Genomic DNA, 16,979 nt, shown 5'->3' with positions numbered 1-16,979 from the left:
TAGTATGCTTCCTTAAAGGACGCTGTCACTGTTTGACCTGATTAAACTGCAAAACAAACTTCTCTACAGTTGAACTTAACCCCGAGTTGCCCTGTGGTTGACAAAACCCATGCTATCACCACGCACCCCCAGCTACCAAAAGAAGAAACAGTATTCGCCTAAGTGCCAAAAAACACTGTCGTGCTGCACGTGTCTTTTGAAGTTATATGTGGCCTTCAGAGATGCTGGAGCCGCCTGGTATACCTGGAGCTCCCTCACGAGGGAAGCCCGGCCCCCTGCTAGCTTCCTACCTTCCCTGAGGGTTCTCGTCCCTCGGGAAGGCTGTAGAGAAAGGGGACTCACTGCCTGAGGCCCCTCTACACCCCTCTGGAACAGGGAAAGAGGGGTGAGGTGAATAAATGAAGTTCTGATCATGTAGCGAACATTTTTACTGCTGTTTCAGTTTCTTCTCTTGCCAGAGAAGTAATTAAAGCCACTATGAAGTTGCCAACTAATATGCTTCATCTCAGCTCTCTTCTCCTTGCTTATTAAAAGAGCTAGGGAATCATTATAAAAAAAAATGAAAGTGAACAACAGCTGTGGAGAAAATCGAAAGTTCTGTCAGATTCCAAAACTGAGATAATCCTCCCTGAACGTTCAAGGTCTGTATTGTCAGAGCAGACACGATTTTGTTGACATATTTGATCTGTGCATGACCTCAAGGTCATTCCCAGGATGGCTTTGCAGAAGGGCCAGTCGGTCTTCTCACAGGGTGCACTGTGGTCATAGGGCAGGTGAACAAATCACGAAACCAGTGAGAGCCATTGTTCCCAGCATCTGAACCAGTTCAGCTCAGACCACGCTGGCTTACTGATCGGGGGTGGTCCAGTCCGGTGTGAATTTCATGGTCTGCCTAGTGTCCTTTGTGAAGGGACTTGGTTTCCTGTTTTTCCATTGTCGGTCATGAGTCTGGGCTCCAAGTCCTTGGTTGTCGGTAAAGGACTGTGTGACCTCCTCGGGAGGAGTTCTGTTGGTTGTCACCTTCTGGCTAAGCGCGTGCACAGAACGCTGCACGAGGACCCGAGCGTGCTTTGAGTCAGAGGTCAGGTCTACCGCTGGCCAGCTCTGGGGTGTCCATCCAGCGGTCAGATTCACCTAACCGATGCTTTAATCCACACGGTGGCGCAGGTTTCAGATTCTCCAAGCGTCTTCACGAGCAGCCGTGAATCAATAGACCCCTAAACCTTCCTCATAATTCAATTTTTGCTGAAGCCATTATAGACTCAAGCAGAGTCTTAAGATTTCATTTTGAGGATTCTTATCAATATAATAAACTCGGTGGGCGTATAATATTCATATACTGTCTGGGTTGTAAGCAGATGCATAAAAGGCTATTAATGGTCTGCCAGGAACTGATGAGAAACCCTGCATTTTTAATCCAGCTCTCTCTAGCCAGGGCTCTTAGCCTCTGAAGATCTTCCACCGTTTCTACGGCATCTCAGAGGCTGTTCGTAACCTAGGATTACATGGGCCTCGGCACCTCCACTTGTTTGGACCGAAAGACCAGTCCATGAGTAAGCGAGTTACCATACTCCATGGAAGTTTGGAGTACAAGATTTAAAAATTAAATCCTTGTGCACATACAGGGTGCTAACGATTCAACTTCAGGCAAGATGGACTCAGTAAGCACAGCTGGTGCTTGTACTCAGGGGCTATAAATTTGTTTTAAGTTCAGAATATTGTTTCCTGCTATTTTTAAGAGTCAAGAAGGGATTTAGCCAGATTATTCCCATTGAATTTAATGAGAATTGTGTGCAGCTTCGGGGCCTGGGTAGCATTTTGCAAACTTAAAAGTCAATAGTCCTATATGTTCATTTCTTTAATCCATTCATCCATTTGTCCATTTAGTGTTTTTCCTCTTCCTTTCTCTCCCCTTTTCTCCTCTCCTCTGCCTTTGTCTCTCTCTCTCTCTCTTTTTCTTTTTCCTTTCTATAAATGTTTATGGGTATTTTGTGTGATTCATTAATTGACTTTCTAGAGCCAGGCTTCAATGTTCAACATTGAGCTACTCCCTCCACCACAAAAGGCATTGATTTAAAAACATTTCTTTTAAATAAACAAGATTGCCGTAAGTTTTATCCTGGAGACAAAAAGATAAAAGAGCCGTAAACTACAAAAAGTTGGAGCAGTTCGCCTTGTTAAATTCACAGGCTTGGAAAGGACATTGGAAGGTAAAGGCGGACTGTCATTCACTGCAGCAAGGAGAGATGCCTGAAACATTTTTTTCCATGTCCTAGTCGTTACAGAAATATCCAAGTTCATATATTTTATGATATCATCAGAATATTATTGGCTACAATAATGGATGGTGTGGTTTTTCTGTACTACACAAGAAATTTCATGTATTACTCGGGCAAATATAACCAGAAATGCGTGTGCTGGGGTGGCTGTCTGCCCTCCTGTATGTGCATGTCTTGTAAAGTACGTTTAAGGAGAAAGACCAGAACCACACACACATTAACATTTTCCAATATTAACATTTTCTACCATGAGATTATGCAACAGCACATTCCAGGGTCACGGGCGTTGACGTCCAAGGTTGCTCAACCATCCAGTCACCGTTCAGTTGAGTGTAATTCATCTGCATAATTCAATCTTGCTGCGCAAAAGTGTGGTAAATTTTGGAGAGGGTTTCTCATGCCTTAAGAAGTCCTATTTCATGGTTATGATAGACTAGACATGAAATATCTCTCTCCAGTGACACTACAGCTGTGAAATACAGTCACTTTGCTCTAACTACAAGTGTGCATATTGTGTACAGCCCATGGTTTACTGGTATACTTTCCCAAACTGGCTCTGTCCACCCTTGGGGAGGTGACCTTGTCGTTGGGAAAATCCAACCTTCTCAGTTTTGACAATTCCTAGGGTGGGTTCCTTCCACAATTTGACATTAGCACTTGAAAAGAGTTCCTTGGATACTAAAAATGCAAAGTAAATCGCCCTTATCTGTTCAATAAATCTTGCCATTAAAATTCCTCCTGCCATTGTGACGGTGGGGGAGGGGCAGTGGCAACCAGGCTCCGAAGAGGAGGAGGAGGAGGAGGAGGAGGAGGTGGAGGAGGAGGAGGAGGTGGCGCAATGCTTTGTGTTAAACACTTGGGCAAGTTAAAGAAAAGCTCACAGCGAGATACGGTCTCAGCCAAATACAGCATATAATACCAGACTTCCCTTATTGTTCACAGGGATTCTTTTGAGGCTTATTTTTAAGTTCAGTTGGCCAGAGGAGCTGGTAGCCTCCCTGTCCGTTTCAATGCTGCCATCTCGTGGACTGCCTGAGCTCAGTGACAAGTGGAGCCTCATTAGAGAAAACGGCCGCTTTTGTGTCTGTCACTTTATATGGGGGGATGGGCAGAAGCCTGAGAATTTCATCTTTAGAACGATTTTTTTTATTGTTCGCTTATATTTACCAAAGCAAATCCCAAGTATCAATGATTTCATTCTTCCCGTACTTAAAAAGTGACGCTCCTTTCAAAAGAAGGGGGCGAATAAGAACAATAGGGCTATGAGTTTTTAAAAACACTGTGATCGGGGTAGCACCTTGTGGGACAGGGGAGACAAACCGTTCCTGCACACCCATTCACTTTCTTTCTCTGATTCCCAAGGAAGCATGTGGAACATTAAAAAAATAAATAAAAATAGGTCACTATTTCAATGTGCTTTGGCTTTTCCTGACCTTGCATTGAGGTTTTAAGCAGGACGAACAATTTATATGTAAATTTAGAAATTCACCAAAAAAGCAAAAAGTTTTATAGTTAAATTAATTGACCTGATGAGAAAGCACAGAAGAAAATAATAATAATCTTAGGAAAATGCCTCTGAGATTTCTACCCTGACACTAGAGAACTAAAGCATCAGCTGTTGAGGTGGGACTAGGACGAGGCAGTCTGCCAATTCACTTTTCCAGACTTTTGAGGCTTCCCGGGTCAGGCTCTAATTAAGATTCTTTTCATTGGTGGATATCAATTTGTATGATTCATCCTAAAGAACAGAGTACCTTTCATATTAAATATTGTGGAAATAGGAAGAATGCGGCAGATGTCATATACGTGCTTTGGAAAGTAAGCTTTCCTGGAAATTTTATGGAAACCCAATTTGTCAGGCTGTGCATAATCTTTTTAAAGCTGGACTAAAAAAAAAAAAGAAAAGAAAAAAATTTACTAAATGTGATTTTGCAAACATTTTGACATCTCCATGCATCTTTTGGTTTCCTGGTAATCCTGGATTTTGTGGCTTTCCCAGAATTTTCGAACAGATGTGAGGTTGTGTAAATCGTGCTTTCCATGAACAAATGAAGGCCCTTTCTGACCCGGAATGATTAAATTTGTCTTTCTCTGCTTGTCTCTATTTTTCCTTTCCACCCACGGAAGAGTTTCCAACATATGGTTTTAACTGCGAATTTGGCTGGGGCTCTCACAAGACATTCTGTCACTGGGAACATGACAATCACGTGCAACTCAAGTGGAGTGTGCTGACCAGCAAAACAGGACCCATCCAGGATCACACAGGTAACAGAGAGCTTGCTGCGGCCCCAGGGCTTTGCAAATTCGCTTTGAATCCGAGAGGGTGTTACTGGACAGGGTTTCTGGTGCCTGTGAATTTTTTTTTTTTTTTTTTTTTTTTTTTTTTTGACTCATGCTTTCATTTTCTGGAATTAACAAGGTCTCTTTCCCCAGGAGAGATAAGCTTGGTGCAAGTAGTAGGAATGAATGCTGATTAAACTTGGCCACTGATTGGCCTCCCTGGAAAACAGCAAAATGTATGAAATGGTACTTATCTCGGGCTTTTTCTGAACTCCTTATCATGGGCCATGTCAAACATATTCAAAACTAGAAAAGAAACAGTATAGTGAACCCTGTAGGTACCTAACCCTGCTTCGGCAATTATCAAATCACAGGAGTCTTGTTTTGTCTCTCTCATCCCTGACTCCGGATGATTTTAAAGCAAGTTCAGGTATATATTATGGCATCTCATTCATCTTTACATCCAAAGAAGCAATGAGCAAACCTAACGCTTGCTCCCTCTTGGCCCTGAGATGAAAAAGGCAGGGTGGGGATTCTTATTTTAGGAAAAGATTTTTAAGTTGAGCCCATTTCTGCTGAGCAGGTAGAAACCTCAGTATGCCCCAGCTCACGACCCGTCCCGTTCCTGTCTTATTTTCTAAGATTAATTGTTGGGGGAGGAATGGGTGGGGAGACGGAGGGAGCTGGGAGCCACTCTAGTGAACTTTCATCCAGTCCCATCCTGTTTTCCTCCTGGTCATTTGATCGCCCAACTTGAGGTATGGCATAAAGCAGCATCAAATGGCCAATCCGCAAACTTCATTGACAGAGGACTGCTTACTCAAGCAGTGGCTTCCCAAAAGGCAGCCCAGAGGGGCATTGGCTGATGCTGGGAAACCTCATTAAATCCTCCCCACACTGGTGCTCCGGGTGGGTGAGTCAGTGGGCCGATGAGTGGGCCAAGAGCACTTCATGCCTTTTCCCTTTTGTGGTTCACTCTTTTTCCCAGTGAATGTAACCATTAAATAGGTTGAATAGGCCTCCTTCCACCACGGCTACCTCCTCGCCTAATGAGAGTGACAAGGAAATTGGATAAAATTGGACTCCTTCAATTCTGAGACACTTTCAATTGAATCTTAAGACAAGCAGTTTTAGAAAACTTAAAATACTTTGACTGTAAGTGGCACTGTACATAGAAATGGCATCAAATTAACTAAATGCAATTAGCCGAAATGAAGGCGGTAATGGTGGAAAAATTGATGCAGAGTCAAGCAAAATAGCGCAGTCGGATCTGACATTCAGAGGAGGTTAAAAGCTACGTTAGCCAGAGACAAAAGCTAAAAGGCTTGCAGAAGTAAAGTGCTAATTGAGAAAATGAAGACAGAGTTCCTGACCCAGAACTGGTGATAAAATCCTTGAAAGGGGAAATATCAGTGCTTTATGTGTTGGAGTATCAGAAAAGGAGGGCTTGTCTTCGATTCCCAGCTGAGAAGTGTGATTCTTTGAGAAGGGTTTGACTCTTTTGTTCTCCCAGCCACCCAGATTTACTCGAGCTGCAGTGCCAGGTCAGCTCTGACTAGAAAGAGCCCCCCACAGCTCTAGAAACACGATCATTTGTTGAGAGAGAGGGGTGAGCCCGACATCTGAAAGGCAGGAACTTGTTAACAGGGGGGAAAAAAAAATCTAGATGAAAAGTGCCCCACACACCCATAGCTCCTGTGCCCAGACCCGTATGAGAGAGTAGTTGGCACTTTTTTATAGTATTATTTGGTGATGCTTTGCAAACCAGACATTGAGGGATTTTTTTGTTTTGTTTTGTTTTTTTGTGATTAACATTATCTAGGAAAAATGTCCTGCTACTTAATGTTGAGTTTATTTCAAGGAATCCTACTTGCTTGGTTTTCTGTATTGGGCCTCTTAAGACTGAAACTATGTTCGTCCTTATGGAGGATTCCTGAAATCTGGCATCTTTGCTGGTTCCCTGAGCAAATGTTCTCTGAGGAGCCCTGTTACGTGGCAGGTGCTGTGGTGAGCACTGCAAGTCCAGGTGTGAAGGAGGGAGCCCCCACGCTCGAGGACCTCACAGTCTGGCTGTGGGTGGGAAGCGATTACAGTGCCTTTGGGGGAGGGTGTCCAATAGCAGCGGCCAGAGAGGATGGCAAAAGGTGACATAGGACGGGTCCGAGAAAGCGGTCATGTCACAGAGGCCATCGAAGCTAGGCTTGTTTTGCTGGATCTCGAGTGGTGTGGCTTGGACAGATTCCTTCTAGGAAGCAGAGCATGTGTGGCCTTAGGAGCTTTGTGAAGAAGCGTGGACAGGCTGAAGGTAGCAAAGGTCCCCTGCAGAATTCTAAGCAGAGGAGAGACATCAGCACGTCTTTGAAAGACCACAAGGTCAGCAGGGCAGAGGCCATGACTCATTCTTGGGCAGCCCCTACCCTCTGCTTATGCCCAGTGCTCTCCTTCTGCCACCTGCTCTCTGGCCTAAAGGAAGCTCAACAGATGGGCTCAAGAAGTGGGCTCAATACACGTGTTTCCTCCCTGCAACATTGCCAACCGCAGTCTTTTTCCATAAGATTAGCGGACAGGGGCAAGATGGGTGTGTTTTTTCACTGTCCATCCTGGTGGACTCATCTCGGTGAAATGGCTCCATCAACACAGACAGGTGAGCATTGCTTAGTACATCAGGAGGGTGAAACAAACTCTAGGAGTGACTGCGTCGGCTCCGTCACAGGGGACGCTCTGCAAAGGCAGGGAGTGCGAGAGACTCCTGCAGTATCAGACATACGCTGGAGCGTGGCTTATTTCCACGCTTCATTTAGGATTCCACCCTTTGGCTTTAACAAGAGTGTTATGGTGGGATCTCATGGAAGCAGCCAGGTAAGGAAGGGAAGGAAGCTGCCAGCTGACACATCCGCACCCACCTGGATGCTGTTGACGCAGGTGAGCGGACAGGACAACGTACCCACATATGCACAGTGAAAAAGTCCTGTACAAACACCCCAGTCTCTTGGGCAGCAAACACAACATCCCGCTGCCCACAGAGGCCCGAGCATCAGATTCGCACCTAATCAGGTGAGGCGTTAGAAGAGGTGATTTCTATTTGCAGAGCCAACAGTGAAACATGAGTTGTGTGTTTAGACCAGGTGGTGGCAGGAGGAAATGTTCCCACTGGGGGTAATTAAAAGCAAAGCCAAGACAAAGTTCTTGCAGCCCGGCAAGTGTCTACGTTGCCAAAATAGCAGGTTCTAATGAGCCTCCGCAACGCACCTTTGCCTCTCCTCGAACCAGGAGCCACATCAAACAGAAAAAGCAGGGCAGGGGGTAGATCAAGTTCTCGAGTGTGTTTAAGGAATCTATAAGCCATTCAGACGAACTAGGGGAAAAATAATCTGAACTTGAAAAATGAAAAAAAAGAAAAAAAGATCACGCTACATTATTAGGAAAAACTGCAGGTTTATTACTGTCAAGCAGTCATAGTGACCAAAATATCATCAGTGCTGCGGTGATGAATAAGGTGAGTCTCTGATTCCATTTAATGTCTGTGTTCACGTGGGTGCTGCTGAGCGAACTTAAAGTTGCATGGAAATAAGGATTCTGCTTAGAAGTCAGACATTCTTGGTTGAGGCTGTGCACAGACTGGGCTTCTGTCTGTGGTGGTGCAAAGGCTAATTTGAGTCACAGCCTGCATCCATGTGACAACGTGTTCCAAATACAGAGTGTCCAGATGGGTGCTGTTTTCCAGCCTTCCCTTAATCAAATGTCCATTTGCAGAAGCTTCTAGCAGGGCCCCAAGGTCCCCAACAACTGTGCACACTGTTCCCTTTCCACTGAGGATTTGGCTTCTTGCTGCTCCCAGCTCAGGAGACTTCTGGTTAGTGGAACTTGAAAGAAGACTCATAAATCTGGCCACTCTCCCTAACACAGTTTTTTGTCACAGCAGGAGATGGCAACTTTATCTACTCCCAAGCTGATGAAAATCAGAAAGGCAAAGTGGCCCGCCTGGTGAGCCCCGTGGTCTATTCCCAGAACTCCGCCCACTGCATGACTTTCTGGTATCACATGTCTGGTTCCCACGTCGGCACACTGAGGGTCAAACTGCGCTACCAGAAGCCCGAGGAGTATGACCAGCTGGTCTGGATGGCCATCGGACACCAAGGAGACCACTGGAAGGAAGGGCGAGTCTTGCTCCACAAGTCTCTGAAACTGTACCAGGTGTGCCCTTTTCCTAGGCTGGGGAGGGCAGTGGCTTTAAGAACACTGGGATAATATTTTGAAGATCATGCAAATAAGATGCAAGAATTATTCCAAAAAATTATCATTGGTGTTTCCCAACCCTGGGCTATTGCTACAACAATGCTCATCCTGGTAGCAGATTTTTCTTGAAAGAGGGGAATTTCTGGGCTGTCACATGCGTTGTTTCATTTATTTTCTGCTTTTGCACCCTTTTTAAAGTTTGTACGATAAAAAGAGCATGGGGAGAAGTTGTGTGCCATCTCCAGGCAGCTGATGGGGATGGACAAGCGAAGTGTGTGCTTCTACGAATGCGAAATCTGATGAATTTAATTCATGTGCTGTAGCTTGAGCCGAACAAGCATTTGTAAACACTGCTTTGTGGGACTAGCATTTAAATACTGTGAAAACGATCTCATTTTCTTAGGTGATTTTTGAGGGCGAAATCGGAAAAGGAAATCTTGGCGGGATTGCTGTGGACGACATTAGCATTAATAACCACATTTCGCAAGAGGACTGTGCAAGTGAGTATGAGTTGCTGTAGAAACCAGTGGAGCTCCTGCCCTGGGCAAGAGTCTTTCCATGTGATGGTCTTTGTCTTGCTCATTGAGACCTAGAATTTCGGTGTGGGCTCTAGGTGCCTGATATGAAGTGAGTATTCTGATGCAACAGGGCATAAAATCAGGCCAATTTACCTTGAGTAGCTCCATCACCCACCTAACGTGGTTCCTTTAGAATGTCTGCTTGGTACCTATGAAACCATATAAATGATGTGGAGTCCAGAGATCACAGCAAAGAAGAAAGAGTACGTTTACAAGCTATCTATGCCACACCAAAACATTTTGATGAAAAGCGGAAAACTTAGACATCTGGATAATTCCAAATATCTGGGTGTATAAACAAAAACAGCAGGCATTTGAAAATTTTGATCATACTGAATTTAATTAACATTACATTGTTATTGAATCATAGAGGACATAATTCTTTGCTTTACTGCAAATGAGTAGCTGTTTCTGACTCTAAAAATAGCTGAAATGGCTTAAAAGAATAAATGGAATTCAGAGACTTTGCCTAGTATTTCAGAGTTAGTCTTTATCAGCCTGGTACTAGGTAGATAAATGACATAGAAAAACCAATTCATAGTCCCTAGTTCTTGATATATAATTACAAATAGCATCACTAATGGCAGTGTAATAGCATAGTAATTAGTCTTAAGCTCCATTTGCTACACTTAAATTTTTGTTATATATCATTATATAATAAGATGTTATTTATAACAAAATGGGATCTGCCTATTGGACAAATTTAAGACAAAGGAAGCCTGTTGGCTATAATGGGTTTTTGGTCATTGAGGCAACTTACAAAGCTTTTATTATATAACATATTGAACATACGTGATCCCTAAAGTGGCAATAATTTGATAGGATCAATTAAAGAAATTGGGCAAAAAAAAAGGAGCAGTGAATAAAAGTCTGTTTTTCACACTATATAAGGGACTCTGCTTAATGCCACACTACTTCGCAAATCTTCACAAAAGCAAGTCTTAATATTTCAGTGCAACTACTTTACAGATTACCCACATGCAAGTCCACGCTGCCGGTAAAATGTGTATTTCATGTAGTTACACAACGGATGTAATATCACTGCTTTCCCATTCCAAGATGAGAGTGATGGTGGTGATATTTTTGAGCTGTGGAGAGCAAACTCCACAAACTAAAACAAAGAAGAGAAATCCAGTTCAGTTTAACAAGTTTTAACTGACCGCCCACCATACGCCAAGCACCGTGCCAGGGCTGGAGTGAATGTACCTGGCTAAGATAATTCTATGAGCCTTTTTCCCTTCATGGGATCTGTCCCCTTAGCTGGGGTTGCCACCAGCCCTTGTACTGGGAAAATCAAGACAAGGGCTCCACTAAAACACTGTTTATGTTGCTACCAATAACAATGTACTTGAGATCATTGTATAATGATTCATCAAATACGTATTCACCAACATTTAGCCATGGATGCTGTAAGCTTTTCAACTAATTATTAGTCATTCATTCATTTGTACAAGTATTTATTAAAGCACCTATTATGTGTGAGACACTGTTCTAAATGCTAGAATATCGGTATGAACAAAGTACTCAGAAACTCCTGCCCTGTGCTCGGTACCATAAGGGCTACTGGGACTCCACTTCTTCCATAGAATTTTGTTTTATTTATTTATTTATCTATTTTTGTAATACCCAGGGCATGGACTTTGGCCCCCAAAAGTTGGCGTACTATTTGGGAAACCAAACTCACACACACCAAACTCAGGAAGCAGTGATCTACAAAGAAGATGGTACCCGTATATACAAACCCACGTGCTCCCTGTTTCCACCAAATTCTTTCCATATTCCAAACGCCCAAACCATGTCTCTCCACCCTTCTGTTCTAAAACAACACACTCCGCTAGCAGCAGCGCTACCTGGGTTTAGATGTGTCATGTGTCATGACCTCAGGTCGCCAACTTCCTGGGCATTTAACACTGCCCCTGACGATTCCTCTGCAGTTATTTGGTGGGTTCAGATTGTGCGGAGAAACGCAAAGGAAGCACAGCAGGGATGTGTGTGCACGAGGGTTGCTGTTGTTTGTGTGTATGGTATTTTGCTGGCAGTTCAAATATCTCTTTCAATTTTGTTTGACTTGTCAGAACCGGCAGACCTGGATAAAAAGAACACAGAGATTAAAATTGATGAAACAGGTAACTTTGTGTTGCTGAACAATTTTTTTTTTTTTAATTTGACTATGGCTTTCATCATGTTTATGAAGAAATTTTCTGGAACTCTAATACACTGGTGTATCAGAAACAGTCCAGATAAAATGAACATCCATGCTTGTGGCCCTGAGTCAATGCTGTGGATTGGATTATTGTCATAGTGTGTCCTCTTCAAAGGTGCCCCTAGGACTTTGGGAGCCTCTGTGACTACAGAAACAGAAAACTGGTGCAAATTATTGGGAACGAGCCCAAATTCTTATGTCTGGTTGATATGCAGATAGGATCTTGGCCAGGCGCGGTGGCTCACGCCTATAATCCTAGCACTCTGGGAGGCCGAGGCAAGAGGATGATTTGAGGTCAGGAGTTCAAGACCAGATAGGATCTTTATGAGAGTAGAGCCCAATTTCTGTGATGATTTGTTGCATTTGATCCATCTTTGCCCATCCTCTTCTTCTGGACTCCTGGCTTTGTGATGGTGATAAGAAGAGTTTATTGACTATGTTGCAAGTACTTTACATACCTTATTTAAGCCTCATGGCAACTCCATCGGGTATATTTATCCCCATTTCACAGATGATGAGACTGAGACTTAAGTAGCACAGCTCATCAATCAGGTGGCAGCCTCAGACATTAGCCTGATTAACTCTAAAATGTGCGTTTTTGTGGAACACTGCTTTATGATCAGATGCAAGACCATGGATCAGAGCTAGGCCTTGGGCAGTATTATTTTATTTCCAGAACTTTCCATACCTCCCGGGCAGCACTGCGGGTTGCCCGAGCGGGTAATACTGCACCCAAGTCATCAATGTGCGTCAGCATCTGTTGCCATTAGAAACAGGGTCCTACCATACAGCCAGACGTGGACTCGATAGAGACAAATAAATACAGCACTATGCTGTGAGTTATATTAACACATTAAAAAGTCCACACAGAAATGTAAATTTTATTAGAGACTGTTTCAAAACATTATTTCATCCAGGGAGAGACTATTAGTATGCCCCGAGGCTTGTCCTCCCCTGCTCGGGGACTTGCATCTCATAGTTTTAGTTTTCTGTGCTGGGAATCTCTGTGCATGAGAACACCATTAAGTAAACACCAGGCATGTTGCGCATTAACATTTCCATCCCGTTCCTAGTACCAGGAAATTAGGCTCAAAACCCCCATGTTAATAATGTCTCGTGTTCCACTCTAAAGAAAACACGTCCCCAGGGAGCGAGCTGCAGAGCAGTGTGACCGTCTCCGGTTAAACTACCAGGGGCTGCTTATTAACTGTCTTCTCTTCAGCGTGGCAAAGACACAGTTTCCCAGTCGGAGCCTCCCCCTGTGTCCAGGCCAGCAGCAAGCGTGCGCTTGTTTGGAAAGCCCTCCCCTTCTTCACTGAAACCACTTCACTTTGACCCTTGTCCACTTTTTTACACTGTTACACTCGTGTAAACCACACCAGACACTGGAATCGGCACGCACAGGCAGGCAGCTCTGAAGGTTTCCTCTTGCCCGGTTGGAGGGTCAGGCACGTGCACAAGGGAGGCTCAAGCCTCCTTCCGCCCCCACCGCAAGACAAACGTGTGACTAAGCGTTGTGCAAAGCTTAATGGGCTCCTATCTGGCCAAGGACTGTAGACACAGTTTACAATCTAGCACAGACGGAGGTCTGCATGGAATCCGAATTCCACGAGGACAGAAACCCTCACTGCTCATCCGGAATCGGTTGATTCCGTGAGCGGACAGGGGTGTCAGAATCCCAGCGCCCACGTGCTGACGCCCTCCCAGACCCCTGTCCCCAACGATGCGTCTAACACGACCCGCAAAACTGGGGCATGGGATGTGCTCCTTTCTCTTTTCTTTTTGTCTGTTTTCCTGCCTGCTTTCATTTGGTCCGTCCACCGTGCTCACGCAGCCCATTTGGTTTTCCTCTGTAGGGAGCACCCCAGGATACGAGGGCGAGGGGGAAGGCGACAAGAACATCTCCAGGAAGCCGGGCAACGTGCTGAAGACCCTGGACCCCATCCTCATCACCATCATAGCCATGAGCGCCCTGGGCGTGCTCCTGGGTGCCGTCTGCGGGGTCGTGCTGTACTGTGCCTGCTGGCACAACGGGATGTCAGAAAGAAACTTGTCCGCCCTGGAGAACTATAACTTTGAACTCGTGGACGGCGTGAAGTTGAAAAAAGACAAACTGAACACACAAAATACTTACTCGGAGGCATGAAGGGGGACAGAGATGGCAAGACCCGTCATCGGAGAACTGAGGTGGAAGGACGTGGCGTGCGTGTGCCGAGGACTGTCCCTCTTCTTTCGCGGGACAGGCTGGGAAGTGCGTGACGCTGAGCCAGGCTTTTCTCAGGAGCTTCAATGAGTGTGACCGACAGACACGGACAAGTGAGCTGTGTTAGAATCATGTACAGTCAGCTTTTCTCCTGTTGGTTTAATTTGAATCATCAGATGCTGGTGTTGAGACCAAGTATGATCGACTTCATTCATTTCGGCTTCCTCCTTCCCTTCTCTCTCTCTTTCTCTCTCTCCTCCTCCTCCTCCTTCCTTTTATGGATTCTTTTCGGAAACTGTGCAAAATCCAAGATGCTGGCACCAAGTGTATTGAGTGGGGCCCTTTGGACGGACATGCTACCTGTAGCCCAGTGCCCAGAATCTATTCGAGTAACTGCGTGTCGATGGACTTCCGAAGCTGTACTTGTGTATAGTTGCCGCGTCGTGCATAGGCAAAGGAGGATTAGGGTGTTTTTCTTTTAAAAGTACTGTAGCCCCAGTACCGGTATAGTGTGTCAGCTCTGTTTACGAAGCAATACCGTCAGATTTTCTTGATGTTTTTCCAGTGTTGTACTCAACCTCGTGCTTGTGAACTCCATACAGAAAACTGTGCCATCACCAAACACTGCTGGCAACTGGGTGTATAGCTGCCAACCGCAACAACAACAAAAATCCTTGGCACTGGCTAGTCTGTGTCCCCTCAAGTGCCTTTTTGTTTGTGCTGGTCCATTGTGTTACACTGACGACCCACTCTGTTTCTCGCTGGTGAGAGCCCTCCTCTTTAATCAAACCCTGGTGGCCCACTGACTAAGAAGAAAGTATATTTTAGTGTGAGACGTCAGCCCCCCGGGAAGGCAAGGGCTCTGAAGATTTGGCAATGTGGCTTAATCGTTCTGCTTTTTCTGTAGTTCAATTTCATGTCTCTTGACCCTTTTGTATAAAGCTGCGATATTCTCTCTTTATTGTTCTTTCATATGGAATGTATTTTCAAATGTAAACTCTTTCTCTTTCTCTCCTATTGCTCTGTCTTTTTTTCCCCTCTCTTAGAATTTAAGCATTTGCCATTGTCCAGAAAAGAAACTTGCAGCTTTAACCTGCTGGGAATGGCAAACAATTTTACTAGACTTTATGTTTAAGAATAAATAAATAAGGGAAATTCCTAACTTTGCCCTCCAAAGTCTAACTTTGGTTTTCTTGTTAACTGGTTAAAGTGACAGTATCTTTTTTCCTGAAGCCGTTTGTCAGTCTTTTCTGATCAAAATGATCTTCCATAGAAACGTTTGCATTTAACAGAAATAATGGTAAGTTGAGGGAAGAAATCATATGAATTGGCTTTCAAATGAGACCCAAAGGAAAGATTGAATAAAATTTTCCAAATATCTGAAAACATGAGATTTTTTTTTTTTTTTACATCCAAATATGCAAAGATGACCCATGAGAACTTTCTTGTTTTGATGTTGAGTCAGACAAAGGGGAGTGGAAGGAAGTTAATTTAAGAAAGAAACTACAAATCCTGATGTGGGGGCGGGAGGGGTGAAGTATTTTAAGATAAGAGTGGGAGAAGCAGGTAAAGTCAAAACAAATGTTTTTAAAAATCCATTCAACGGCAACCCTGAAAAAAATAGACTTGAATGAATGCTTCTAGAAACTTCCATTCTAGAAAGTTCCAGTGGCTCACAAAGAATAAGCCTGCCTTGAGGCTGGCAAGACCTAAGCCTCTAACAGCACGGAGGAGTGAATATCTTATCAGGCAGTATATGAATTAACCCAAAGAAGCTTTGGTGGTTTGGGGTGTATTTTTGTCATGACATGTTATACATGAGATTTTTTTACATCTTCCTCCTTTCCCGCATTGCTATAGGTCTCACTCAAATACATTTGTTGGGAGTCACATTTGCATCCTACATGGGACAGTCCATTCATCTTGGTTAAATTGGATTGAGAATGCCTTTGTTTCCGGGAAAGTATTGATCCCCTTGAAAGAAGAATAGTTTTTTGTCCCCAGAGGCATTCATTTAGTTGCTATAATCACGCCAGAAGGAAAGCACTAAGGAAGATTTGATTTTTTTTCTTTTAAGGTAAACAGACTTAAAGTTATCCTCAGCCAAGGAAAAATGATACTGCAACTTTAAATTTTAAAGTATCTTGCACTGATAAATATATTTAAAAATTATATGTTTATAAAGTTATTAATTTGTAAAGGCAGTGTTACAAAATGTTCAGTTTATATTGTTTTAGATTGTTTTGTAATTTTGAAAGGTATAAAATAACGTATTTTTTCTTTATTGAAATCTATAAAACTTTCTGTAGTAAAATGTTTTCATTTTACTGGTATATTATTGCTTCATGTTTTGTACCATCGTAAGATTTTGTGCAGATTTTTTTTTACAGAAATTTTTATTTTCTATGACAATATGACACTTGTAAATTGTTGTTTCAAAATGAACAGCGAAGCCTTAACTTTAAATGACATTTGTATTCTCAGACACTGAGTAACATAAAAACCACATAGAACTGAACTGTAACTTAAATTCCAAACTATGACTACTACATTCCAAAGAAACAGTTGAATTAAACATTTTCATAAAATATCCCAAACCTGATGGCTTTTATTATATCAGCTCTGTTCTTGTTAAAGAAGTGGGTATTACCTCACCATCTAATAACTTTCAAGATTTTTTAAAGTTCTCTGTTAAAAATATCTTCATGTGGAGAGATTAAGAAGACATTTCCTGAAACCAGAATATCGACCCAAACTAGACACTGCCAAGATAAAGAATATGGAATTTGGCCTTATAAATGGAAATTTTTTTAATCTCAAATTGTGTAGCAAGTATTCTATATTCCATTTGGTTAAGCTTTTTTTTTTTTTAATGATATTCACAAATTACCGTTGGTAAGTTTGTTTTGGTAGAAAACAGGTCATAAATCCGGCAGTGTTCCTTCATGCACTTAAGCTACACTTAGGTAAAGGGAAAAGTTGAACATGGCGTTACAGCTGGCTATTTCGTAGATAATTCTTAGAAAATTTTCTATTCCATCTGTGATCAAAATAATAGAAAAGCTATAAACAACAACAAAGACAGCAGAAATGTTGAGCCCAGGCATGCCAAGGAGGGGCCTTTAGAAAACTTGTCACAGCAAAATTGGCCTGGCCTAATCCCTGTTAGCCACAGGGCCACACTTCCTCCGCTACCTTCC

General features: G+C 43.3%; 1 protein-coding gene across 4 annotated transcripts in view; it reads left to right on the top strand.

Moving 5' to 3' along the window:
* NRP1 (neuropilin 1) overlaps window positions 1-16,374 on the top strand; it is a 133,828-nt gene extending 117,454 nt beyond the window's left edge. For 2 of the 4 annotated variants that reach the window (XM_069459002.1, XM_069459000.1), the window contains exons 13-17: window positions 4,407-4,544; window positions 8,482-8,753; window positions 9,199-9,295; window positions 11,449-11,499; window positions 13,433-16,374. In XM_069459002.1, coding sequence (XP_069315103.1) covers window positions 4,407-4,544; window positions 8,482-8,753; window positions 9,199-9,295; window positions 11,449-11,499; window positions 13,433-13,722 — 848 coding nt within the window. In that variant the 3' untranslated portion in view covers window positions 13,723-16,374. Of the gene's footprint in view, window positions 1-4,406; window positions 4,545-8,478; window positions 8,754-9,198; window positions 9,296-11,448; window positions 11,500-13,432 lie in introns of all 4 variants that reach the window. The other 2 variants (XM_069459001.1, XM_069459003.1) reach the window with 2 other exon arrangements.
* The last annotated feature ends 605 nt before the right edge of the window (window positions 16,375-16,979 follow it).

The sequence above is a fragment of the Eulemur rufifrons genome, chromosome 25 (assembly GCF_041146395.1).
Source record: "Eulemur rufifrons isolate Redbay chromosome 25, OSU_ERuf_1, whole genome shotgun sequence".
Lineage (NCBI taxonomy): Eukaryota > Metazoa > Chordata > Mammalia > Primates > Lemuridae > Eulemur > Eulemur rufifrons.
The sequence above is the reverse complement of the archived record's forward strand: the minus strand, read 5'-3'. Positions and strand labels throughout refer to the sequence as shown.